This window comes from Poromitra crassiceps, assembly GCF_964638095.1.
Source record: "Poromitra crassiceps genome assembly, chromosome: 8".
Classification (NCBI taxonomy): Eukaryota; Metazoa; Chordata; class Actinopteri; order Beryciformes; family Melamphaidae; genus Poromitra; species Poromitra crassiceps.
The window spans coordinates 3600059-3626995 of NC_139629.1; the positions used below are offsets into that span (position 1 = coordinate 3600059).

At 49.2% G+C, this 26937-nt stretch overlaps 1 protein-coding gene and 1 pseudogene across 2 annotated transcripts in view; one reads left to right on the plus strand and one right to left on the minus strand.

The window, feature by feature from the left end:
* galnt13 (polypeptide N-acetylgalactosaminyltransferase 13) overlaps positions 1 to 26409 on the minus strand; it is a gene marked incomplete at both ends in the record, with an annotated part of 69893 nt that extends 43484 nt beyond the window's left edge. Inside the window, one exon of the mRNA XM_083641656.1 lies at positions 26268 to 26409. Coding sequence (XP_083497782.1) covers positions 26268 to 26409 — 142 coding nt within the window. The remainder of the gene's footprint in view (positions 1 to 26267) is intronic.
* On the plus strand, positions 17467 to 18606 carry LOC310781102 (protein pelota homolog pseudogene; annotated as a pseudogene). Its single transcript has one exon. The product of its transcript is annotated as a protein pelota homolog pseudogene (transcript).
* Positions 26410 to 26937: the final 528 nt, after the last annotated feature.

A 26937-nucleotide genomic window follows, 5' to 3' on the forward strand; every position in this document is an offset into this window, starting at 1 on the left:
TGAGAGAAAGAAGAGCATCATCATGTCTCTAATCTGAGTTATGAACTAGAAATAAACTCTTAGAAAGGGATCCTTGTCGTTTTCGAGAGTGTATGTCAACTACCGGGAAGAGACGATGGCACTGGGTCATGGTGAGATGTTAACATGCGCACATCATCTGCACTGTACATTTCAGGGACCGTGTCATTAAATGTCCCTCAGGCCAAAGAGAGGCTGAGGTTACTCAGTCTGATACTCTCACAGCGCAACGGGGCATGCTGGATCTACCACTGAAACCATGTCAAAGCACTGCTTGTTGTAAATCCAAACACAAAAACTTGAATATTCCTCCTATACATTTGTGAGATGGCATTTTGACAACAGTAACAAAGACAAGAGTGAAAATAAGAATATAGCAAATCAGCTTTCAACACTAGAATATGTTAATAAGCAGAATGTATTCATGAAAACTATGAGGAAAGGATTACCACATCATGTGGCTGTGCACAAAAACAGCAAAAAACTTACCGAAAAACAAAGAACAAATGAATGCAGAAACAATATATAATATACCAAAATATGAATATGCAGTATATGAAGTAATCAAAAACATTCTAAAAATAAATAAAGATATACACCAATATATACACACAATATATGATGCTGAAAGATATACAAGAAGAATATGAAGAAAACAATTATGTGAACGTGTACATGGTGTGCAAATATGTGTTGTATTCCCCATAAGAGTTGTACAGAAGGCCATGCATATGTACAGAAAGTGTCTAGGCATGTAGACATACTGTACATTATAACAGATTAGCTGATCAATATATTGAATTGAGAGATGTCGATAACACATTGTACTCCAAATGGAGCCAAACATTTGTGTTGAAAAAAGGACACTGTCCCAAAGCACATGGACATTGTGCATTACTGTGTTCTCAGTATCATTATCATGATCACAACATATTATGGATCAACGTTTCTAACTTTCTAACTCGACGTCTTAGAAAAAACTGAGTTCAGACATTTTGGAAAAACATACTGATAGATGAGGGGAAGTACAAGCATCTTTCCCACAGTTGTGGGATGTTGCTATGTGTTATTAAAGGCGCGCCCTCAAGCGCTCATGCTCAAATATCTGCAAAACACCCGCACTGCTGCTGCTGCTGCTGCTGCTGCTGCAATAGCCAGCTCCCATCAGCAAAGGTAAACAACCTCGCATGGATGTGTGGACTGTGCTCTCTCTCTCTCTCTCTCTCTCTCTCTCTCTCCATTCAATAATCTCTCCAGGTAGAAGCAGTGATTTACATGGAAGGGGGCAACACAATTCACATGAGTTGCATGGCCCCAGGTTAAGAGGATTCCCTACGACGAGCCGTGGCGGTCATGGCCTGGTGTCTGTGATGGCCTGGTGTCTGTGATGGCCTGGTGTCTGTGATGGCCTGGTGTCTGTGATGGCCTGGTGTCTGTGATGGCCTGGTGTCTGTGATGGCCTGGTGTCTGTGATGGCCTGGCCTGGTGTCTGTGATGGCCTGGTGTCTGTGATGGCCTGGTGTCTGTCATGTCCTGGTGTCTGTCATGGCCTGGTGTCTGTCATGGCCTGGTGTCTGTGATGGCCTGGTGTCTGTGATGGCCTGGTGTCTGTGATGGCCTGGTGTCTGTGATGGCCTGGTGTCTGTGATGGCCTGGTGTCTGTGATGGCCTGGTGTCTGTGATGGCCTGGCCTGGTGTCTGTGATGGCCTGGTGTCTGTCATGGCCTGGTGTCTGTCATGTCCTGCTGTCTGTTCCATTGTGAACCTCAACTGATCCGGATCTTTTCTCCATGGTTGCTGCTGCTGACACCCTCCATTAGGACATTAGTTTAAAGCTGAGGGGAGGGGCGGGGCTACAGAGCAGAGCAGCAGTATTGAACAAACTGTCCATCAAACACATGCTTTTACCCGCCTCTGCAATTCATCAATCTATATTCTATAGGGATGGATCATCATCACAAATCCAAAGCAGAAAAAGCAGAGGCATGAGGCATCATGCAGAAAATCCAGCGAAACATCAGTTTGGGTTGCCATATAAAAGAATCAAACTATTTATTAGTTATGGCTTCACACAAGCGTATAGATACTGACGTAAAACATCTTCCACGCAGCATTTTGCTTGTTGACAATGGATTACTATACTGAATAACAATTACAATTAGTGCATCCTCCAAATGTTTTACAAAGTTTCGTGGTGTTTAGTGTCCTCTAGTAAGAGAGTGGCGTCAGCGGAGGACCAAAATGCAAGAATCATTAGCCAATGAACAGCCAGGAATGGGTCTCGCGCTACTTTTGCATGCTAAAATAAAGCCGATAATGTACAAATTGATTCATTTCAAGGGATGAAAAACCCTTTCCAAGTACAACACTGTCTATTTTGCTGCAACTCGACAGTGCTGCTTTTTTTACTGAAGAGTTCCACTTTCTACTTCCTGGAAAAAAACTGGTCCATTGGAATGAATGGAGATGTCGGAACTCTTCTATTATACGGCTCTGGTGGTGTTACGTGAACCCGTTTGGAAGGTAGGCGCCTTTTTGTGATTGACCACGCCCACTACCACGCCCCCTTTCGGCAGTCTGTTCTTCCTTGGCCCATGACCAACCTTTTTACAAGGTTTCCTGGTTGTACGTGAAATCGATTTGGATAGGCGCCTTTAAGTGATTGGCCACGCCCATTGCCACACCTCCTTGTGGCCAGTGGGCATGTAAAGTTAATTACTTTACTCGACAAAGTATGGTGCAAAACCGTTCACAACTTGTTGAGATATGCTGCCGTATTTACCTCTGCCAACTCCGTAGGCAGAGGTAAATACAACAATTACAAAGCAATTTCCCATTTGGCAGATGCTCTTATCCAAAGCACATGAGATTTGAATACAGCACAAGCAAAACTAGAGAGCCTTCGGTAGAGTGCAGACCCATAACAGTCAGACAGACAAACAGGGGTGACCTCCAGCCAACGTAACAAGTGAGAAAACACTATCAGATGGGAACAACTGCTGCCGGCTGCAGTTGATGTTGTGAATTTTGAAAGTGAGTCCTCAGACTTTGAAATAACAAGCAGTAGCAGTTATAATTCTCAGATTACCACAGAGTCAGTCTCTCAAACCAAACTACCAAGTACCAGTATGTACTAAAGCTCATTTCCCAGGGACCACTTACACTGCAGATACCAACCCCCCCCCCCCCTCCCAAAAAAAGGCTAAACAACATACAGTAAGGCTACTGGTTAAAAACGCGCGCGCTCGCACACTCACGCACGCGCACACACACACACACACACACACACACACACACACACACACACACACACACGCCTGCCAACATTAGGCTGTGAAAGAGAGGACCTCTATGAAAATGTTTTTTCTCTCTCACCAAAAATTCAGCCTAAATTTGGAGCCTAACTTCACTCTGGCTTTAAAACCGAGCCGCTACAGCCTCTGGAAGTCGATTTTCAAAATCCTGATATTTGCCGAATATCGCATATTTCCTCAGAGTTAATGTGTATGACGATGATTTGATTTGACAGTTCTGGGCACTGGCGTTGGCGTTGGCCAATCCTGGCGTGTTCCACCCCCAAATCGATTGTGTTCTGTGTTCTGGCGCAAAGCGAGTGGGTTTCAGGACGAAACAGTCTCGAGCCATTATCGTTACCTTTAGAGCAATATTCCTGGAATGCAAGTTTAACTAAACAGTTACATGTCCTCTGCATTCTACATCAAATGAAGACATTACCGGTTGTTTTACTTTGTATGTTACATACTTATTGGCCAAGTTATGTTAGTTTATGGGGGAGGAATTCTGCCAGCTAAAGAAGGGAGTACAGGCGGCCATCTTGCCTGCAGAGTTTTCAAATCAAGCAGCATGCCGTTCTGTCAGAAATCTGGGGGTTTAGTCCTGATTTAACCTGATCCCTTGTGACTATTCATGACCATATCGCCCAGCCACAGTATATTCTATCTGTTCTGCTCTCTCCTCTTCCCCCACTTCCCCTGCTTCCTCCCCACCTCCTCCCTTTCCCTGCTCTCTCCTCCCCCACACACCCCCCGCTCTCCCTCCCCACCTCGTCCCTTTCCCTGCTCCCTCCCCACCTCGTCCCTTTCCCTGCTCTCTCCTCCCCCACACACTCCCCGCTCTCCCTCCCCACCTCCTCCCTTTCCCTGCTCTCTCCTCCCCCACACACCCCCCGCTCTCCCTCCCCACCTCGTCCCTTTCCCTGCTCCCTCCCCACCTCCTCCCTTTGCCTGCTCTCTCCTCCCCCACACACTCCCCGCTCTCCCTCCCCACCTCCTCCCTTTCCCTGCTCTCTCCTCCCCCACACACCCCCCGCTCTCCCTCCCCACCTCCTCCCTTTCCCTGCTCTCTCCTCCCCCACACACTCCCCGCTCTCCCTCCCCACCTCCTCCCTTTCCCTGCTCTCTCCTCCCCCACACACTCCCCGCTCTCCCTCCCCACCTCCTCCCTTTCCCTGCTCTCTCCTCCCCCACACACCCCCCGCTCTCCCTCCCCACCTCCTCCCTTTGCCTGCTCTCTCCTCCCCCACACACCCCCCGCTCTCCCTCCCCACCTCCTCCCTTTGCCTGCTCTCTCCTCCCCCACACACCCCCCGCTCTCCCTCCCCACCTCCTCCCTTTCCCTGCTCTTTCCTCCCCCACACACCCCTGTTCCGTTTTCACTGTCCCTTGTGACTATTCATGACCATATCGCCCAGCCACAGTATATTCTACGTGTTCTGCTCTCTCCTCCCCCCCGCTTCCCCTGCTCCCTCCCCACCTCCTCCCTTTCTCTGCTCTCTCCTCCCCCACATTCCCTCCCCCTTTCTCCCTTTCTCTCCGTCTCTCAATCTTATGATTGTTCAATCATGTTGTTATTATTACTACTGTAATTGTTATTGTTGTGTCAGCTAGATTTAGCTATACATAATTCTCTCATTCTCTGTGAAGTCCTCTGAGACATGCTTGTGAATTAGGGCTATACAAATAAACTTGACTTGACACTGGCTAAGAGGAAGAATAGACTCTGACCACTTTGCTCTGTAAGACACATCTAATGTAGGAGAGTGGGGATTTTGAATAGGCTAAAAAGTGTATTAAAAATGGCGGCCATAGACCAGTGCAGGCCAATGAGGGTCCAGCCTCATTACAGGGGAAAGGAGGAAGAAATGGAGGAGAGTTTGACATTTGGAAGTACTCCTATATATAGGTTGTTGTTGTACCTCCACACAAACACCTGTGTGCATGTGCACAGTTCTGAGTCACATGTAACAAAGCAGCACACACACACACACGCACACACACGCACACGCACGCGCACGCGCACATGCACACGCACACGCACACACGCACACGCACACACACACACACACACACACACGGAAAATGCCATTAGATTTTGAAGTGGATAATTTCACATCTTGCTCTATTCATCTCTTCAGTTGTGAAGTTGTGTAACTTAACGTAAAGGCTCTGGTGGACCACCAGGCGGAGCCCCCCGCGGACCACTGGTGGTCCACGGACCACAGTTTGTGAACCACTGTACTATAGCATTTAGTTTTGGTCTAATTATGAACTTCCTATCTTTCATTTGTGCTAAATTACATCTCAGTCAAAAGAGCACAGAGGCCACTGCAACTATTGTACTGTAACAGACGTTCACTGTTTACGTTGAGGACTTTGAGCTTATTCTGAACCAAACCATGTACAGTATTCATTGTTGGTATGGGGGTTTATCTTGGTCACATTGGGCACATTACAGCGTATTACATCATGTGTGAGTTGATACATGTCAGTTTCAGATGTAGGTAGGTAGCACATATTCATATTAAGACTGATGCCTCCAACACTTAAAGGTGTCAATCGTTGAATAATATAAATGGTCGAGGTTGAATAGGAAGGTCAGGAAGACGAGCATTCCAAACGGATTTCCTTTAGCAACACATCAGAGCTGCAGAACAGAAAAGCAGCTTTCTTTGGCGGTCTCAGCCCGACACACTCGCATTGACCTCCTGACAAAGAGCATCTATTATAAATGATGACCACAATCATCTGGGAAGAAAACACTGGCTTTGTCCTAAGGCCAACCAATCTAATCCAATGTCCCTGCCCACCGCTTTATCCCGAGCAATTACGGTGAAAAGGTTTCCGTCACGCTGGCAGGTAATGAGTCTTCTGAGATATATGATCACTCCTCGGCTCAGTGTTGAACAAAAATAGAGCGATATGTCTCTCTAGTGTTCTGTGTTATGTGACAAGCACAGGACAGTGGGAGTTCATTAGCTCCTCTCACAAATTAGCAATGCTGTTTTTTCCAGTGATGAGTGCAAATCTAGATTTTTACCAGCTGTGACAGCGTTGCCTGGTATTGTTTTCACCTCGTGAGTCTGTGTGTGTGTGTGTGTGTGTGTGTGTGTGTGTGTGTGTGTGTGTGTGTGTGTGCGCGCGCTTACAGTATGTCGGTGGACAGATTTTATCAGCGCAATTGCGTCAGAAGTGTATTTTGAGAGTTTGACAGACAGGGCTGCCTAACCTCAGCTGGACCCATTGAGTCCTGCCTACAAGGTTGCATAATTATAGTCCACTTATTCAAGAGCTTATTATGATGCTTATTCCAGGTGGACTGAGCCACTGATCTGCATGCAGCCGGATTGTGCTACCTGTTGCTTTTCACCCCGTGGCTTCATATATCCCTCAGCTATTTCCATGCTACACTTACTTTACCGCTGAAGGTCTGTGCAGTCACTGGTGCAGAGCTGTTACTGTAGCTCTTTCATAGGCTCCATCCACTCTTTTTCCCTCCACCTCACCCGTCTGACCCACCTCACCCCTCTGTTTTGTGCCTGCCAGTCTGACCCACCTCACCCCTCTGTTTTGTGCCTGCCAGTCTGACCCACCTCACCCCTCTGTTTTGTGCCTGCCAGTCTAACCCACCTCACCCCTCTGTTTTGTGCCTGCCAGTCTGACCCACCTCACCCCTCTGTTTTGTGCCTGCCAGTCTGACCCACCTCACCCCTCTGTTTTGTGCCTGCCAGTCTGACCCACCTCGCCCCTCTGTTTTGTGCCTGCCAGTCTGACCCACCTCACCCCTCTGTTTTGTGCCTGCCAGTCTAACCCACCTCACCCCTCTGTTTTGTGCCTGCCAGTCTAACCCACCTCACCCCTCTGTTTTGTGCCTGCCAGTCTGACCCACCTCACCCCTCTGTTTTGTGCCTGCCAGTCTGACCCACCTCACCCCTCAGTTTTGTGCCTGCCAGTCTGACCCACCTCACCCCTCAGTTTTGTGTCTGCCAGTCTGACCCACCTCACCCCTCAGTTTTGTGTCTGCCAGTCTGACCCACCTCACCCCTCTGTTTTGTGCCTGCCAGTCTGACCCACCTCACCCCTCAGTTTTGTGCCTGCCAGTCTGACCCACCTCACCCCTCAGTTTTGTGTCTGCCAGTCTGACCCACCTCACCCCTCTGTTTTGTGCCTGCCAGTCTGACCCACCTCACCCCTCAGTTTTGTGCCTGCCAGTCTGACCCACCTCACCCCTCAGTTTTGTGCCTGCCAGTCTGACCCACCTCGCCCCTCTGTTTTGTGCCTGCCAGTCTGACCCACCTCACCCCTCTGTTTTGTGCCTGCCAGTCTGACCCACCTCACCCCTCTGTTTTGTGCCTGTCAGTCTGACCCACCTCGCCCCTCTGTTTTGTGCCTGCCAGTCTGACCCACCTCACCCCTCTGTTTTGTGCCTGCCAGTCTGACCCACCTCACCCCTGTTTTGTGCCTGCCAGTCTGACCCACCTCCCCCCTCTGTTTTGTGCCTGCCAGTCTGACCCACCTCACCCCTCTTTTTTGTGCCTGCCAGTCTGACCCACCTCGCCCCTCTGTTTTGTGCCTGCCAGTCTGACCCACCTCGCCCCTCTGTTTTGTGCCTGCCAGTCTGACCCACCTCGCTCCTCTGTTTTGTGCCTGCCAGTCTGACCCACCTCACCCCTCTGTTTTGTGCCTGCCAGTCTGACCCACCTCGCCCCTCTGTTTTGTGCCTGCCAGTCTGACCCACCTCACCCCTCTTTTTTGTGCCTGCCATTCTGACCCACCTCGCCCCTCTTTTTTGTGCCTGCCAGTCTGACCCACCTCACCCCTCTGTTTTGTGCCTGCCAGTCTGACCCACCTCACCCCTCTGTTTTGTGCCTGCCAGTCTGACCCACCTCACCCCTCAGTTTTGTGTCTGCCAGTCTGACCCACCTCGCCCCTCTGTTTTGTGCCTGCCAGTCTGACCCACCTCACCCCTCACCCCTCTGTTTTGTGCCTGCCAGTCTGACCCACCTCACCCCTCTGTTTTGTGCCTGCCAGTCTGACCCACCTCACCCCTCAGTTTTGTGCCTGCCAGTCTGACCCACCTCACCCCTCTGTTTTGTGCCTGCCAGTCTGACCCACCTCACCCCTCAGTTTTGTGTCTGCCAGTCTGACCCACCTCGCCCCTCTGTTTTGTGCCTGTCAGTCTGACCCACCTCACCCCTGTTTTGTGCCTGCCAGTCTGACCAACCTCACCCCTCTGTTTTGTGCCTGCCAGTCTGACCCACCTCACCCCTCTGTTTTGTGCCTGTCAGTCTGACCCACCTCACCCCTCTGTTTTGTGCCTGCCAGTCTGACCCACCTCACCCCTCTGTTTTGTGCCTGCCAGTCTGACCCACCTCGCCCCTCTGTTTTGTGCCTGTCAGTCTGACCCACCTCACCCGTCTGTTTTGTGCCTGCCAGTCTGACCCACCTCACCCGTCTGTTTTGTGCCTGCCAGTCTGACCCACCTCACCCCTCTGTTTTGTGCCTGTCAGTCTGACCCACCTCACCCGTCTGTTTTGTGCCTGCCAGTCTGACCCACCTCACCCCTCTGTTTTGTGCCTGCCAGTCTGACCCACCTCACCCCTCAGTTTTGTGCCTGCCAGTCTGACCCACCTCACCCCTCAGTTTTGTGTCTGCCAGTCTGACCCACCTCACCCCTCAGTTTTGTGTCTGCCAGTCTGACCCACCTCACCCCTCTGTTTTGTGCCTGCCAGTCTGACCCACCTCACCCCTCAGTTTTGTGCCTGCCAGTCTGACCCACCTCACCCCTCAGTTTTGTGTCTGCCAGTCTGACCCACCTCACCCCTCTGTTTTGTGCCTGCCAGTCTGACCCACCTCACCCCTCAGTTTTGTGCCTGCCAGTCTGACCCACCTCACCCCTCAGTTTTGTGCCTGCCAGTCTGACCCACCTCGCCCCTCTGTTTTGTGCCTGCCAGTCTGACCCACCTCACCCCTCTGTTTTGTGCCTGCCAGTCTGACCCACCTCACCCCTCTGTTTTGTGCCTGTCAGTCTGACCCACCTCGCCCCTCTGTTTTGTGCCTGCCAGTCTGACCCACCTCACCCCTCTGTTTTGTGCCTGCCAGTCTGACCCACCTCACCCCTGTTTTGTGCCTGCCAGTCTGACCCACCTCCCCCCTCTGTTTTGTGCCTGCCAGTCTGACCCACCTCACCCCTCTTTTTTGTGCCTGCCAGTCTGACCCACCTCGCCCCTCTGTTTTGTGCCTGCCAGTCTGACCCACCTCGCCCCTCTGTTTTGTGCCTGCCAGTCTGACCCACCTCGCCCCTCTGTTTTGTGCCTGCCAGTCTGACCCACCTCACCCCTCTGTTTTGTGCCTGCCAGTCTGACCCACCTCACCCCTCTTTTTTGTGCCTGCCATTCTGACCCACCTCGCCCCTCTTTTTTGTGCCTGCCAGTCTGACCCACCTCACCCCTCTGTTTTGTGCCTGCCAGTCTGACCCACCTCACCCCTCTGTTTTGTGCCTGCCAGTCTGACCCACCTCACCCCTCTGTTTTGTGCCTGCCAGTCTGACCCACCTCACCCCTCAGTTTTGTGTCTGCCAGTCTGACCCACCTCGCCCCTCTGTTTTGTGCCTGCCAGTCTGACCCACCTCACCCCTCACCCCTCTGTTTTGTGCCTGCCAGTCTGACCCACCTCACCCCTCTGTTTTGTGCCTGCCAGTCTGACCCACCTCACCCCTCTGTTTTGTGTCTGCCAGTCTGACCCACCTCACCCCTCTGTTTTGTGCCTGCCAGTCTGACCCACCTCACCCCTCAGTTTTGTGCCTGCCAGTCTGACCCACCTCACCCCTCAGTTTTGTGTCTGCCAGTCTGACCCACCTCGCCCCTCTGTTTTGTGCCTGTCAGTCTGACCCACCTCACCCCTGTTTTGTGCCTGCCAGTCTGACCAACCTCACCCCTCTGTTTTGTGCCTGCCAGTCTGACCCACCTCACCCCTCTGTTTTGTGCCTGTCAGTCTGACCCACCTCACCCCTCTGTTTTGTGCCTGCCAGTCTGACCCACCTCACCCCTCTGTTTTGTGCCTGCCAGTCTGACCCACCTCGCCCCTCTGTTTTGTGCCTGTCAGTCTGACCCACCTCACCCGTCTGTTTTGTGTCTGCCAGTCTGACCCACCTCACCCGTCTGTTTTGTGCCTGCCAGTCTGACCCACCTCACCCCTCTGTTTTGTGCCTGCCAGTCTGACCCACCTCACCCCTCTGTTTTGTGCCTGTCAGTCTGACCCACCTCACCCGTCTGTTTTGTGTCTGCCAGTCTGACCCACCTCACCCCTCTGTTTTGTGCCTGTCAGTCTGACCCACCTCACCCGTCTGTTTTGTGCCTGCCAGTCTGACCCACCTCACCCCTCTGTTTTGTGCCTGCCAGTCTGACCCACCTCGCCCCTCTGTTTTGTGCCTGTCAGTCTGACCCACCTCACCCCTCTGTTTTGTGCCTGCCAGTCTGACCCACCTCACCCCTGTTTTGTGCCTGCCAGTCTGACCCACCTCACCCCTCTGTTTTGTGCCTGCCAGTCTGACCCACCTCACCCCTCTGTTTTGTGCCTGCCAGTCTGACCCACCTCACCCCTCTGTTTTGTGCCTGCCAGTCTGACCCACCTCGCCCCTAATTGAAGCATACTGTAGCACCTTTCTGTATTACCAGTGGGGCAATGCTTAAACAAGGCACACAAATACGGGGCAATCAGGGTTAGATGTGTGACATTTAAACAGAACTTTGCAAAGGTAAAAGAGTGCGGATAAAATGGCAAGCTTCCTCTGCGAGTCTAAATAATTCATACTTTTTTGTATTCTGGAAAACAACAGAAAGTATGGATTGGATTCTGTGACACACCCCGTGTATTGAATTCACAAAGAGCGGTGTCATGACTCAGATCTCCTCACCTCAGCTCCTTCTGCCGTCTCAACAGTGACGTAACCTCATGGTATCACATTTAAATCAATAGCCAACTGTTACACTGCAACTCTCTATTCTGCAAGTGAAGCGACATGGAGACATTTCTGTACGACACAATGATTAATTCATGAGGAGAAGTGCAAAGCAGTAGCAAGAGAAAGAAGTGAAATTCTTTCCACAAATGAAATACTTGACAAAAAAGAGTTCCCTCTTCTTACTGTTAATGCCTTTCTTCTACATGGCCGTGGTTTCACCTAAACTGGGTGGTCTTGCATATATATATATATATATATATATATATATATATATATATATATATATATATATATATATATACAGTATATACTGTTTGCTGGCTGAATCACTTTGATCTCCAGCACATGGAGGGCCCTTGAAGATGCATTAGCACATGGTGGTGATGATGGGCTGCATCTTACACACAGTGCGTGCACTTTCCCACTTTTCTTTTCTTCTGATTTTCTGTGTAGCCTCTGAGCGAGATGCTTCCAACAGTTTGCTTGAGTAGGAGGAGGGAGTTTGAAAAGCTGATCAAAGCATCACATGTCTCAGCCCCTCTATTCGATGCAGCCCCGTGTTAATGTAGCCTGACTCCGCCAGATGGTGAAAAAAAATTGTGAAACCACAAATTGTTCCACAAATTCACAATCCCACCTCCGTCTGGACCCGGCTCAAGATTGGAGTTTAAATCGTCCGCCACCCAGGCGAACCAATCAGCGTGAGCTACGGGCGGGCTTTAGGCGAGACCGGGTGTGACGCCACCGAGAGGCGCCTGTGCGTTTGTAGTTCTTTCACTATTCAACATGGCGGCGGCTACCGAGGCTAGCTCCAGTGAGCTAGTCAAACATTCTATTCAAAACAATAAGCTAACATAAACGTTAAACACTTGATCTTACAGTGAGTACGAAACCGTAACTGTATTGCTGTAACGTTATCAACTATGAACGTTAGTAAATAAGACATTGTTGTAGAATTTGGGGAGATAGCCTTCAGACCGTTGCTAGGCTGGGAGAACTTATTAGCAGCCATCAGCTAGCTGTAGGCTAGTGAATGGCTAGCCGTTAGCCATTCACGCAAGTCACATGCTGCTACGTCATGAAGGGAAGTCGATCTGATTGGTTGGCGTTGGCAAGCCCAGACGGTGACAGACAGACGGTCCATCCAATCACCTGCCTAGTAGCTTGAAAAAAGTGACCGCCCTCTTCAGCAATGTAGCTTGGCTGAACCCAGATGGATGTCGGTTGTGAAACAAATGTGAACGAACTTACATCCATCTGGCAGCGTCAGGTTAGTGTTAATGTAGGAATAGGACGAACATTAGCACTTCCTGTGATGACGAACTGCATCTACCTGCCAGCTGAAATGTTCATCAGACCTGTTTCAAGGGTCTAAGTGCTCTCTGCACTCGCTGTGCACCTGTGTACCGGCTAATAGAAACATCATGTCAGATGGAAGTTCAATAGAGTGGATTGTTTTGATCATGCAACATTTCAAGGGTGGATATTATGTATGCCTTGTGTTGTGGAAAATCTGCCAAAATCTGCTGAAAAGCTCGGAAATCCATTCAAAAACTTTGTCTAAAAAAGTTTCCTAAAAAACTTAGATCTCTTATAAGGTAATCCTTTCAAAGTCACTTTAACTTTAATTCCAGTTTGTGAAATGATGGAGCAGAGCTTTTGCACACCTAAAAATGACAGGTGCCGAGGAGAAGGGCAACAGTTGAGTCAAGTGAAACGAAGGACTCCCGCATGCTGTCTGCTTCACTTGCAATTAGAACGTTTAATAGGCAGAAGAATAACGTTTCGGTACACAGATTTTCATCAGATTCTTTTTTGGTTTCTGGAATGATAAAAACTAAAAACTGACTTGGTTTATGTCTAATTTCTAGACACATTTCAAAGATGTTTTAATGATCATTATGGTCCGGGCAGTTCTGCTGATGGATCATCATGTATTTTCTCATTCCTCCTCCTGTTCTTCTCCCTCCTCTTTTCATTTCTTCCTCTTTCTCTTTCTCTTCCTCTTCCTCAAAATGCACGGCCCCAAACTGCTGTGCAGCAGCTCTCATTTACACTTACAATTCATATCATGCACTTTACTTTCAACACTTGATCAGTATAAAAAGGCAAGAATCTTAAAATACAAGAATATGTGGGAAGAAAATGTCAAACCTATTTTTCTCCTCAGCTTCTTGGTAAGGTGTTCTGAAAAGAAAGCTTAGTGGGCAGCCAAATGCCAAGATATTGATAAGAGTTCAATTTAAATGTGCTCACCTTGGAGCGTATGAATACCAAGACTATTGTGGAGACTAGGGGAGCGTGAAAACAGCATCCATTTAAGTCTTGTCAGAGTTTAAGATTAAAAAGAGACCGCTGAAATACACCAAAGGCAGTCTGCAGACTTGCAGCAGCCAATGCAGGAGTGGGGCCAAAACGATACAAAACTGTATCATCCGCACTAATAAAATGCTTTGACACTTAATAATAAACATAATGAAATGCATAAGATTACATTCTGTGCAATTATTTGAATACATTTAAAGAAAAGAAAGTGGTTCTTCTCAATTCTAAATGACCACTAAGTTCAAACATTTCCCAAACTAAACCCTCTAAAACCTGCAAGTGTGTAAAAGGTAACTTGATATTCTCAATGAACGTATCCATCCAGCAGCATGTGTGTCTGTAGCTTTCAAGCCTGTGCATGTTGATCAATGGGACATTTATGTTGAAGATCCTGTGGTTATGGGCCTATACATAATTGATGCATCAAATCAATTGTTTGTCTAGACGACCATGACAGAGATTGTACAACTTCTGTGTGCATTTTAATTATTAGCATATATATACTCCTTAGTATGTCAGGGAATGTTTTTCATTTGTGCTGTAGGTAAAATGTGATATGAACACATGGGCAGGAGTGACCGGCCATAAAGTTTCTGTTGCTCAAACAGAAGAACGGAGCGAAGCTGAGGTGCACCTGCTCTAATCAGGAATTTATTTCAGACACACATTCTTACAGAGGCCATTATCGACCTGCTGATGAACAACCCGGGTTTACTGACCCCTTGTTCAAATGAGATGTAATGGAGTGGAAATTGATTGCCATCCATAAGCTCATACTGTATATCCTTATGCAATGTTCATATTAAAAGCATGGTGGACTGAATGAATTTAAGACTTCCTATCTACGATGGTCTCTTACAGACTCAAATGTTGTATGAGATTGCATATTGAGATATATTGAGAATTTATACAACAGGTAGTTCTGGCCAAGCAATTTGATTGGACAAGAGGGATCCTACCAGTGCTGATATTTCACGATAACAGCACTGGCGCTTCACTGTGTGTAGGGTAGGCTATATCACTCCGCTTCACAGCTGCTCAAATCAACAAAACAAACACCAGCCACGTTACATTGAGCGTCATTCACAAAGCGTAACACAGCTACCGACAGCGCAAAGATGGATTTATTTCCTAACATAACTAACTAACATGCCATCACCAGACTCTTATTTCACTGGCTGTACAACCAATGGAAACGTGCAAATCAATGTGTATGATAAAAAGTAGGCAGCCTGCAGTTAATTAGGCTACATTTTTGGCAACTGGTAGCAGAAAGCTGAGGGGACTATTTTTGTTGGCGGAGGAATAAATAGAGAAATCATATATTTTCTCAGCTTTTTGTCATTTTTTTAATCAGCTTTGTTTAATAGAACTGTTGTACTCCAGGTCGTGCTGTTGTTGTCTAATATCGTCACTGCTGTGATTATCTACGACCGAATCACAGCCGTGACGATATTAGCCAACAACAGCACTCCCTCTCGTGTGATATTGCTTAAATAATAACACTATGCAGTAGTCCTTTTAGTGCATACGCTTTAAATGAAAGACAAATACTTTAGTGTGACTTAACTGGAAGGCTTAGTGGACGAGGCTGTATCTGATCAGTTACTTCATTCTTTATTCCATAAATAATCAAATGAGAGTTTAATCAAAATCCACTCAAAAAGTGCACATAAGAAACAGTGCCAGACTGTGGAGTTTACACAGAGTCCGTTGCATTTTTTTTTACCACGTGTGCAGCGCTGCGCGTGGTCAAGAGACGGCTTTTTAGCGATAGTCACTCAGTCAGTCAGTCAGTCAGTCAGTCAGTCAGTCAGTCAGTCACTCAGTCAGTCAGTCAGTCAGTCAGTCAGTGAGTCAGTCAGTCAGTCAGTCACTCAGTCAGTCATGTCACAGAAAGAACGCTTATTTCGAGGTCGTGTTTCAACTTCCAATCATGGAAGTTGGAAACCCTTATTAGTGTTTTGCTTGCACCTGTGTTTTCCCTGCCTTTTTGACACAAAATGGCCCAGATCGGAAATTCGGGTATCATTCAGAGCTCCGCTTTGTCCGAGTTGACGTCACAGCCACATCAAAATGCCGACTTGTATCATTAATGGTAATCACCGAATTATTATAAAGACGTTTGTTGATGTTTCAACACACAATTTTTATGTCTTCATTATGTAATGTTAATGTTAATATGTGTTTGTCATCTATTTTTCACTATGATTAGAGCACATGTGAAATTCAGCATTCAGCATGTCAGTTAGCATTGTTAGCAAGTAGGTAGCTACAATGCTAACTGAACAGGTCTTTATTTTATTTTATTTTACCTTTATTTAACCAGGTGAATTGTTTGAGAACCAGTTCTCATTTGCAAACATGACCTGGCCAAGAGGGCCCAGTAGGAATAGCTACATTGTCAAAGTCTAGTAACAAAAAGACAAATAAATATATAAACATAGACAAGTAACAGCATACAGTATGTACAAATATAGACAGTGTGTACAAATAAACATATAAACATAAGTAACAGCATGAACAAAGACAGTATAGACGGAATGTACAGATATACACAGAATTGAAGTGCTACACTACTACTAAACTGAAGGGGGAGGGGGGTTGTGTGTGTGTGTGTGTGTGTGTGTGTGTGTGTGTGTGTGTGTGTGTGTGTGTGTGTGTGTGTGTGTGTGTGTGTGTGTGTGTGTGTGAGAAAGAGATATCCGGAGCTAATCAGCAGGTACAGCGGTCAACAAAGAGTTGATTGAGTTTCTGTTTGAAGATGGAAAGTGATGTCAGGGTTGTGAGCTTGAGGGTGCTTTGGAGTGTATTCAAATCATTTGCGGCTGCAAAGCGGGAGGAGGTGCGGCCGAAATCAGATCTGTATCTGACTAAGCTGGGGATGGTGGGCTTGATGTGCTCACTTGACCTAGTGTTGTAAGCATTCCAGGCTATATGTTACTATAGCAACTATAGACTGTGTTTGGTTTTTCCCCCCGAGCAGGAAGTGCAGCGTGAACGCAAATATGTCGGGGGTGGAAGTTCCGTGTTGAAACTTCCGGCGGTGCGAGTTGTCATGAACGCGGTATCAATGTCCAGGGATCTGATTGTCAACTGATGATGTCACTTATGCATAGACATGGTGACATCATCAGTGATGTCATAAATCACTGACATCTTCACTGATTTATGACATTTATGACATTCGCCGACCGAATGTGCTCAGAACACACGAGTTTGTGCAGAAAGTCAAAACCGGTGCAGCTGAGCATGCTCAGAATATTCCGGGACTTCTGTCATAGACATTGTGACATCATCAGTGATGTCATAAATCCTTTCAAGTCAAATAAATGGTGTGCTCAACTCAGCCTTATAAAAGTACATCGGACGCCGGCCCAACAAAGCTTGAAAAGTCCGCTGAAATTGGCAGCACTTATCACAGTTCAAGTTTCAAAAATCCTTCCCTGCAGAGGCTGGTAGAGTCTGTCCATTATTCAAGATTCAAGATTTATTAAGTGTCCCAAAAGGGGAATTTGGGTTGCAAAAAGCATAATACAAAGTACATACTTAAAAACAAATAAGACAAATAAAAACATAAGGACAGTCTAGAGCCGCAGTTTAAAGTGCAGCACAACAGTTAAAGTGCAAATATGACAACTGTAGCAGCAATCTAAAGTGCACAGTAGAGATATAAGGTGCATACAGTAGTAGCAAAGTGCAGTGTGGAGAGTGACTGCCTTGACTCTCAGCAGCACATTTATATTACAAGAAGGAGCTACAATGTATCATTGTATGAAATCACAAAGGAAAACCACGGTCCAGACCAAAAGGGCAGAGAAAGTATATAAATATACAGACGACGACTATGACATGACTGTGACTATGAAGCTGCTCCATAAGGATATTGAAAAAGATCATGCAGGACAGGTGACTCTGATGCCAGAGGAGGCGCAGGACATGTGGCACACCTACAACCTGCTGCAGGTGGGAGACAGCCTCAGAGCCTCCACCATCATTATAGTGCAGACAAAGTCCTCCACTGGTCACGTGGGCAGCTCCAGGGAGTGGACCACTCTGACCATAAGTGTGGAGACCGTCGACTTCGCCTGCCAGGCCTGTCAGCTGAGGGTTAACGGCACCAACCTCGAGGAGAACCAGTATGTCAAGATGGGGGCCTACCGCACCATTGAGCTTGAGGTCAACAGGAAGTTCACTCTTGCTAAAAAGACGTGGGACAGCGTTGTGCTGGATAGAATGGAACAGGCATGTGATGCCCCTCAGAAGGCTGAGATGGCGGCTGTGGTGATGCAGGAGGGCCTGGCCAACCTGGTGCTGGTGACGCCTGGCATGACTCTGCTGCGCGCAAAGGTAGAAGTCACTATCCCTCACAAGAGAGGCAGCTGCGCAGCCTGCATGAGGCAGCGCGAGAAGGCACTGGAGAGGTTCTACGAGGCAGTGATGCAGGGGATTCTCCGGCACGTCAATTTCGATGTGGTGAAGTGCGTGCTGGTGGTTAGTCCAGGGTTTGTAAAAAAACAGTTTGTGACGTACCTCTTTAAGGAGGCGGTCCTACAGAACAACAAGGTTCTACTGGCGAACAGACACAAATTCACGCTGGTCCACAGCCACTCTTCATCAGGTCAGAAGTCCTCCCTCAAAGAAATCCTTTCTGATCCCGCTGTCACAAGTAGTCTTTCTGACATGAGAGCCCTGAAGGATTTCTACAAGATGCAGAAGCATGAGCCTGACAGAGCCACCTATGGACTGCTTCATGTGGAGCAAGCTGCTGACGCCCTGGCCGTTGACACCCTGTTGATAATTGATAAGTTGTGCAGACACCAGGAAGTGGCCACCAGGAGGCGCTATGTGCGTTTGGTGGACAGCGTGACAGACATTGGCGGCACTGTCAGAATCTTCTCCAGCCTTAATGAGCCTGGTCAAATGCTGACTCAGCTTGGCGGAGTTGCAGCATGCTTGCGGTTTCCCATCACTTCAGATCCCATCCGAGCCTTTGGATGGTAATCCACGGTAATTATTATTGGCAGAAAAGAGAGGAACGCTGTCCAGTGTTGCAGATGGCAATAGAATGCTCAAAAACACAAGACTACTGTGCAAGTATTGCATTTTCAGAAATTCTTCCTTTTTTACGGGTAGTTTCAGACTAAATAAAGCTCTTTGCACACACAAAAAAATCATTACGCACAGAAAGCTTGCACACTGAGTCTGATGCATTTTATTATGTTCGTCATTCTATTTGCAATACGAGACAAATATCCGTCCTCTATCCACATGACAACATGCCAGGTGACAGGCAGCAGTGGCTGATCTGCAGCAGCGGTGATGCAGACTGGAGAAGGCTGATCTGCAGCAGCGGTGATGCAGACTGGAGAAGGCTGATGGCAGCAGTGGTGATGCAGACTGGAGAAAGCTGATCTGCAGCAGCGGTGATGCAGACTGGAGAAAGCTGATCTGCAGCAGTGATGCAGACTGGAGAAGGCTGATCTGCAGCAGTGGTGATGCAGACTGGAGAAGGCTGATCTGCAGCAGTGATGCAGACTGGAGAAGGCTGATCTGCAGCAGCGGTGATGCAGACTGGAGAAGGCTGATCTGCAGCAGCAGTGGTGATGCAGACTGGAGAAGGCTGATCTGCAGCAGCAGTGGTGATGCAGACTGGAGAAGGCTGATCTGCAGCAGCGGTGATGCAGACTGGAGAAGGCTGATCTGCAGCAGTGGTGATGCAGACTGGAGAAGGCTGATCTGCAGCAGCAGCGGTGATGCAGACTGGAGAAGGCTGATCTGCAGCAGTGGTGATGCAGACTGGAGAAGGCTGATCTGAAGCAGCAGTGATGCAGACTGGAGAAGGCTGATCTGAAGCAGCAGTGATGCAGACTGGAGAAGGCTGATCTGCAGCAGCGGTGATGCAGACTGGAGAAGACTGATCTGCAGCAGTGGTGATGCAGACTGGAGAAGGCTGATCTGCAGCAGTGGTGATGCAGACTGGAGAAGGCTGATCTGCAGCAGTGGTGATGCAGACTGGAGAAGACTGATCTGCAGCAGTGGTGATGCAGACTGGAGAAGGCTGATCTGCAGCAGTGGTGATGCAGACTGGAGAAGGCTGATCTGAAGCAGTGGTGATGCAGACTGGAGAAGGTTGATCTGCAGCAGTGGTGATGCAGACTGGAGAAGGCTGATCTGCAGCAGTGGTGATGCAGACTGGAGAAGACTGATCTGCAGCAGTGGTGATGCAGACTGGAGAAGGCTGATCTGCAGCAGCGGTGATGCAGACTGGAGAAGGCTGATCTGCAGCAGCGGTGATGCAGACTGGAGAAGGCTGATCTGCAGCAGTGGTGATGCAGACTGGAGAAGGCTGATCTGCAGCAGCGGTGATGCAGACTGGAGAAGGCTGATCTGCAGCAGTGGTGATGCAGACTGGAGAAGGCTGATCTGCAGCAGCGGTGATGCAGACTGGAGAAGGCTGATCTGCAGCAGTGGTGATGCAGACTGGAGAAGGCTGATCTGCAGCAGTGGTGATGCAGACTGGAGAAGGCTGATCTGCAGCAGTGGTGATGCAGACTGGAGAAGGCTGATGGCAGCAGGTTGGGGAACGGTAGCCGTATCAACGTGCAGCAGCTCCGTACTCACCTTGCCAAGCCGGATGTGGTGCACTGTGGCTGGGTGCCTCAGCACCATTCCCCGGGGAGAGGGATCAGTGGAGTGAGCACCGGCATATCTCCGGCTGCCTCTCCGCTCAGGACTGCCCCCCAAGCAGAGACACACACACGGGACAAACAGCTCGCAAAACACCATTTTGGGTCCATGTTGGGTCTTTCTTTTTCTATCTTCTTTATGGAGCGGATTGTAAATATGGCGTGTTGCAGCTATGCTTATCAGTGTTATTGATTGAGTTATGCTGCTGTGAGAGATAAAGACTACATATCCCATGTTGCACTCGGGTTCCGGGTTGTGACCTCACTTCCTGCCTGTTCGTTTGGCGGGAGCTGCTGATTATTAATTTAACACAGCCGGGAAAGACGGCGACAGCAAACAGAGGGACAGCCGACAGACACACACAGCCAGAGACAGTCTGCACGAGACACTACACACAGTAGCAGAAGGAATGGATGCCTCGCTGATCCTCACCGTTACTGCGTTCATGCAAAAGACCGGACGAAACGCGTAGCATAACGCGTGACGGGCAATTCACCACCAGGATGTGTCATGGTGGCGGACATTATTCATTAGACACGGACAATCATATCTTTATCTCCACTACAAACCACTATTAAACTCATCATCAACCGACAGCTGGCAGCTCCTGCGGGCAAATACTTGGGCTATTCGGCCCACAGGTAGGTGGCCACAGGGAGGTGGCCGTGCGGTCCACAGGTAAGTGGCCACAGGGAGGTGGCCGTGCGGTCCACAGGTAGGTGGCCACAGGGAGGTGGCCGTGCGGTCCACAGGTAGGTGGCCACAGGGAGGTGGCCGTGCAGGCCACAGGTAGGTGGCCACAGGTAGGTGGCCACAGGGAGGTGGCCGTGAGGTCCACAGGTAGGTGGCCACAGGGAGGTGGCCACAGGGAGGTGGCCACAGGGAGGTGGCCGTGCGGTCCACAGGTAGGTGGCCACAGGGAGGTGGCCGTGCGGGCCACAGGTAGGTGGCCACAGGTAGGTGGCCACAGGGAGGTGGCCGTGCGGTCCACAGGTAGGTGGCCACAGGGAGGTGGCCACAGGGAGGTGGCCGTGCGGTCCACAGGTAGGTGGCCACAGGGAGGTGGCCGTGCGGTCCACAGGTAGGTGGCCACAGGGAGGTGGCCACAGGGAGGTGGCCGTGCGGTCCACAGGTAGGTGGCCACAGGGAGGTGGCCGTGCGGTCCACAGGTAGGTGGCCACAGGGAGGTGGCCACAGGGAGGTGGCCGTGCGGTCCACAGGTAGGTGGCCACAGGGAGGTGGCTGTGCGGTCCACAGGTAAGTGGCCACAGGGAGGTGGCCGTGCGGTCCACAGGTAGGTGGCCACAGGGAGGTGGCCACAGGGAGGTGGCCGTGCGGTCCACAGGTAGGTGGCCACAGGGAGGTGGCCGTGCGGTCCACAGGTAGGTGGCCACAGGGAGGTGGCCGTGCGGGCCACAGGTAGGTGGCCACAGGTAGGTGGCCACAGAGAGGTGGCCGTGCGGTCCACAGGTAGGTGGCCACAGGGTGGTGGCCCACAGGGAGGTGGCCGTGCGGTCCACAGGTAGGTGGCCACAGGGTGGTGGCCCACAGGGAGGTGGCCGTGCGGTCCACAGGTAGGTGGTCACAGGGAGGTGGCCGTGCGGTCCACAGGTAGGTGGCCACAGGGAGGTGGCCGTGCGGTCCACAGGTAGGTGGTCACAGGGAGGTGGCCGTGTGGTCCACAGGTAGGTGGTCACAGGGAGGTGGCCATGCGGTCCACAGGTAGGTGGTCACAGGGAGGTGGCCGTGCGGTCCACAGGTAGGTGGTCACAGGGAGGTGGCCGTGCGGTCCACAGGTAGGTAGGTGGTCACAGGGAGGTGGCCGTGCGGTCCACAGGTAGGTGGTCACAGGGAGGTGGCCGTGCGGTCCACAGGTAGGTGGTCACAGGGAGGTGGCCGTGCGGTCCACAGGTAGGTGGTCACAGGGAGGTGGCCGTGCGGTCCACAGGTAGGTGGTCACAGGGAGGTGGCCGTGCGGTCCACAGGTAGGTGGTCACAGGGAGGTGGCCGTGCGGTCCACAGGTAGGTGGTCACAGGGAGGTGGCCGTGCGGTCCACAGGTAGGTGGTCACAGGTAGGTGGCCGTGCGGTCCACAGGTAGGTGGTCACAGGTAGGTGGCCGTGCGGTCCACAGGTAGGTGGTCACAGGGAGGTGGCCGTGCGGTCCACAGGTAGGTGGTCACAGGGAGGTGGCCGTGCGGTCCACAGGTAGGTGGTCACAGGGAGGTGGCCGTGCGGTCCACAGGGAGCAGACTCACAACTACACTAAAGGTGAGCATAGCTGCCCGTTTAATCATCCTGTTTACATACCAGCTCTGTCATTCTTTCACATTTTGTTTTGGTTGTGGCAAAAGGTCTGTAGTTACACCAGCACAATACAAAACATAACATTAGTCTTCCAGTTAATTTAATAAATACCATTTTAACTCAACTATATTTACCATCATGAAGAACATGATTCTTATCCTGAGCCATATTTGGAAACAAAAACATAAAAAGGTAATAATGGGCCACCTTTATGGAGTTTCATGAGTAGTGAGTCCAACCTGACCAGTCACAGTTGATGCAACCCTACAGTGAGTCTCTGTTCTTGGGGTGAAAGGTGTAATGGTGAAACAACAGAGAAAGGGTGTAGCAGTGAAACGGTATCAGGGTGTAATGGTGAAACAACAGAGAAAGGGTGCAGCAGTGAAACGGTAACAGGGTGTAATGGTGAAACAACAGAGAAAGGGTGCAGCAGTGAAACGGTAACAGGGTGTAATGGTGAAACAACAGAGAAAGGGTGTAGCAGTGAAACGGTAACAGGGTGTAATGGTGAAACAACAGAGAAAGGGTGTAGCAGTGAAACGGTAACAGGGTGTAATGGTGAAACAGAGAAAGGGTGCAGCAGTGAAACGGTAACAGGGTGTAATGGTGAAACAACAGAGAAAGGGTGTAGCAGTGAAACGGTAACAGGGTGTAATGGTGAAACAACAGAGAAAGGGTGTAGCAGTGAAACGGTAACAGGGTGTAATGGTGAAACAACAGAGAAAGGGTGTAGCAGTGAAACGGTAACAGGGTGTAATGGTGAAACAGAGAAAGGGTGCAGCAGTGAAACGGTAACAGGGTGTAATGGTGAAACAACAGAGAAAGGGTGTAGCAGTGAAACGGTAACAGGGTGTAATGGTGAAACAACAGAGAAAGGGTGTAGCAGTGAAACGGTAACAGGGTGTAATGGTGAAACAACAGAGAAAGGGTGTAGCAGTGAAACGGTAACAGGGTGTAATGGTGAAACAGAGAAAGGGTGCAGCAGTGAAACGGTAACAGGGTGTAATGGTGAAACAACAGAGAAAGGGTGTAGCAGTGAAACGGTAACAGGGTGTAATGGTGAAACAACAGAGAAAGGGTGTAGCAGTGAAACGGTAACAGGGTGTAATGGTGAAACAACAGAGAAAGGGTGTAGCAGTGAAACGGTAACAGGGTGTAATGGTGAAACAGAGAAAGGGTGCAGCAGTGAAACGGTAACAGGGTGTAATGGTGAAACAACAGAGAAAGGGTGTAGCAGTGAAACGGTAACAGGGTGTAATGGTGAAACAACAGAGAAAGGGTGTAGCAGTGAAACGGTAACAGGGTGTAATGGTGAAACAACAGAGAAAGGGTGTAGCAGTGAAACGGTAACAGGGTGTAATGGTGAAACAGAGAAAGGGTGCAGCAGTGAAACGGTAACAGGGTGTAATGGTGAAACAACAGAGAAAGGGTGTAGCAGTGAAACGGTAACAGGGTGTAATGGTGAAACAACAGAGAAAGGGTGTAGCAGTGAAACGGTAACAGGGTGTAATGGTGAAACAACAGAGAAAGGGTGTAGCAGTGAAACAGTAACAGGGTGTAATGGTGAAACAACAGAGAAAGGGTGCAGCAGTGAAACGGTAACAGGGTGTAATGGTGAAACAACAGAGAAAGGGTGCAGCAGTGAAACGGTAACAGGGTGTAATGGTGAAACAACAGAGAAAGGGTGTAGCAGTGAAACGGTAACAGGGTGTAATGGTGAAACAACAGAGAAAGGGTGTAGCAGTGAAACGGTAACAGGGTGTAATGGTGAAACAGAGAAAGGGTGCAGCAGTGAAACGGTAACAGGGTGTAATGGTGAAACAACAGAGAAAGGGTGTAGCAGTGAAACGGTAACAGGGTGTAATGGTGAAACAACAGAGAAAGGGTGTAGCAGTGAAACGGTAACAGGGTGTAATGGTGAAACAACAGAGAAAGGGTGTAGCAGTGAAACGGTAACAGGGTGTAATGGTGAAACAGAGAAAGGGTGCAGCAGTGAAACGGTAACAGGGTGTAATGGTGAAACAACAGAGAAAGGGTGTAGCAGTGAAACGGTAACAGGGTGTAATGGTGAAACAACAGAGAAAGGGTGTAGCAGTGAAACGGTAACAGGGTGTAATGGTGAAACAACAGAGAAAGGGTGTAGCAGTGAAACAGTAACAGGGTGTAATGGTGAAACAACAGAGAAAGGGTGTAGCAGTGAAACGGTAACAGGGTGTAATGGTGAAACAACAGAGAAAGGGTGTAGCAGTGAAACAGTAACAGGGTGTAATGGTGAAACAACAGAGAAAGGGTGTAGCAGTGAAACAGTAACAGGGTGTAATGGTGAAACAACAGAGAAAGGGTGCAGCAGTGAAACAGTAACAGGGTGTAATGGTGAAACAACAGAGAAAGGGTGTAGCAGTGAAACAGTAACAGGGTGTAATGGTGAAACAACAGAGAAAGGGTGTAGCAGTGAAACAGTAACAGGGTGTAATGGTGAAACAACAGAGAAAGGGTGCAGCAGTGAAACAGTAACAGGGTGTAATGGTGAAACAACAGAGAAAGGGTGCAGCAGTGAAACAGTAACAGGGTGTAATGGTGAAACAACAGAGAAAGGGTGTAGCAGTGAAACGGTAACAGGGTGTAATGGTGAAACAACAGAGAAAGGGTGTAGCAGTGAAACAGTAACAGGGTGTAATGGTGAAACAACAGAGAAAGGGTGTAGCAGTGAAACGGTAACAGGGTGTAATGGTGAAACAACAGAGAAAGGGTGCAGCAGTGAAACAGTAACAGGGTGTAATGGTGAAACAACAGAGAAAGGGTGTAGCAGTGAAACAGTAACAGGGTGTAATGGTGAAACAACAGAGAAAGGGTGTAGCAGTGAAACGGTAACAGGGTGTAATGGTGAAACAACAGAGAAAGGGTGTAGCAGTGAAACAGTAACAGGGTGTAATGGTGAAACAACAGAGAAAGGGTGTAGCAGTGAAACAGTAACAGGGTGTAATGGTGAAACAACAGAGAAAGGGTGCAGCAGTGAAACAGTAACAGGGTGTAATGGTGAAACAACAGAGAAAGGGTGTAGCAGTGAAGCGGTAACAGGGTGTAATGGTGAAACAACAGAGAAAGGGTGCAGCAGTGAAACAGTAACAGGGTGTAATGGTGAAACAACAGAGAAAGGGTGCAGCAGTGAAACGGTAACAGGGTGTAATGGTGAAACAACAGAGAAAGGGTGCAGCAGTGAAACAGTAACAGGGTGTAATGGTGAAACAACAGAGAAAGGGTGCAGCAGTGAAACGGTAACAGGGTGTAATGGTGAAACAACAGAGAAAGGGTGCAGCAGTGAAACGGTAACAGGGTGTAATGGTGAAACAACAGAGAAAGGGTGCAGCAGTGAAACAGTAACAGGGTGTAATGGTGAAACAACAGAGAAAGGGTGTAGCAGTGAAACAGTAACAGGGTGTAATGGTGAAACAACAGAGAAAGGGTGCAGCAGTGAAACAGTAACAGGGTGTAATGGTGAAACAACAGAGAAAGGGTGCAGCAGTGAAACAGTAACAGGGTGTAATGGTGAAACAACAGAGAAAGGGTGCAGCAGTGAAACAGTAACAGGGTGTAATGGTGAAACAACAGAGAAAGGGTGCAGCAGTGAAACGGTAACAGGGTGTAACGGGCGTAACAGCACAGACTCACCTCTGAGGGCGGGGAGCAGCGAGCGGTCCTTCCTGTCGTCACATTTGTTACACTCACTGAAGTAGAGCAGCAGGAACACGTCCACCAGCACCCACACTAAAGACGTGGTCAGAACCACCTTGCAGTAGGCAAACCGCCGCATCGCCTCCCTGGGATGTCAGCCCAGCCAGACAAACAGGAAGGCCAGCGGTGATGTGGCTCAAGAGCGCCGCCCTGTCTGCTGAGGAGGCGTTGGAACTGTGGAGATCGGGTGAGGAAACAGGGGGGAGACTGAGGCCGTTCCACCAAGAGGCGTCATCGCACTGTGGAGAGGAAACGACACGTTTTAAGGACATCGCTCCTTTTCGCTATCCCGATAATATTCTTCCTACTCAGATTCAAGACAAAGTCCAAGTGAAACCAGCGATGAGCTAAAACATTCAGATCATGAGGGATTTATGCGGAAACAATACAGTATGTCAGCAAAATCTGTGGAGAACTAACACTTAACGTAGATCAATATTTCTCTCTTGTCAAAGTGATTACAGTAGTGATCAACTTCTCCAAACTCACTTTATGCATTTCATGGCTCTACACAGCAATCACGGATTACTTGGCATTTTTCCATCTGAAAGGATAAGTGAATATGCTCATTTCCCTTTGGAAAGTGGTGCTTCATCAGTGCTGTTGC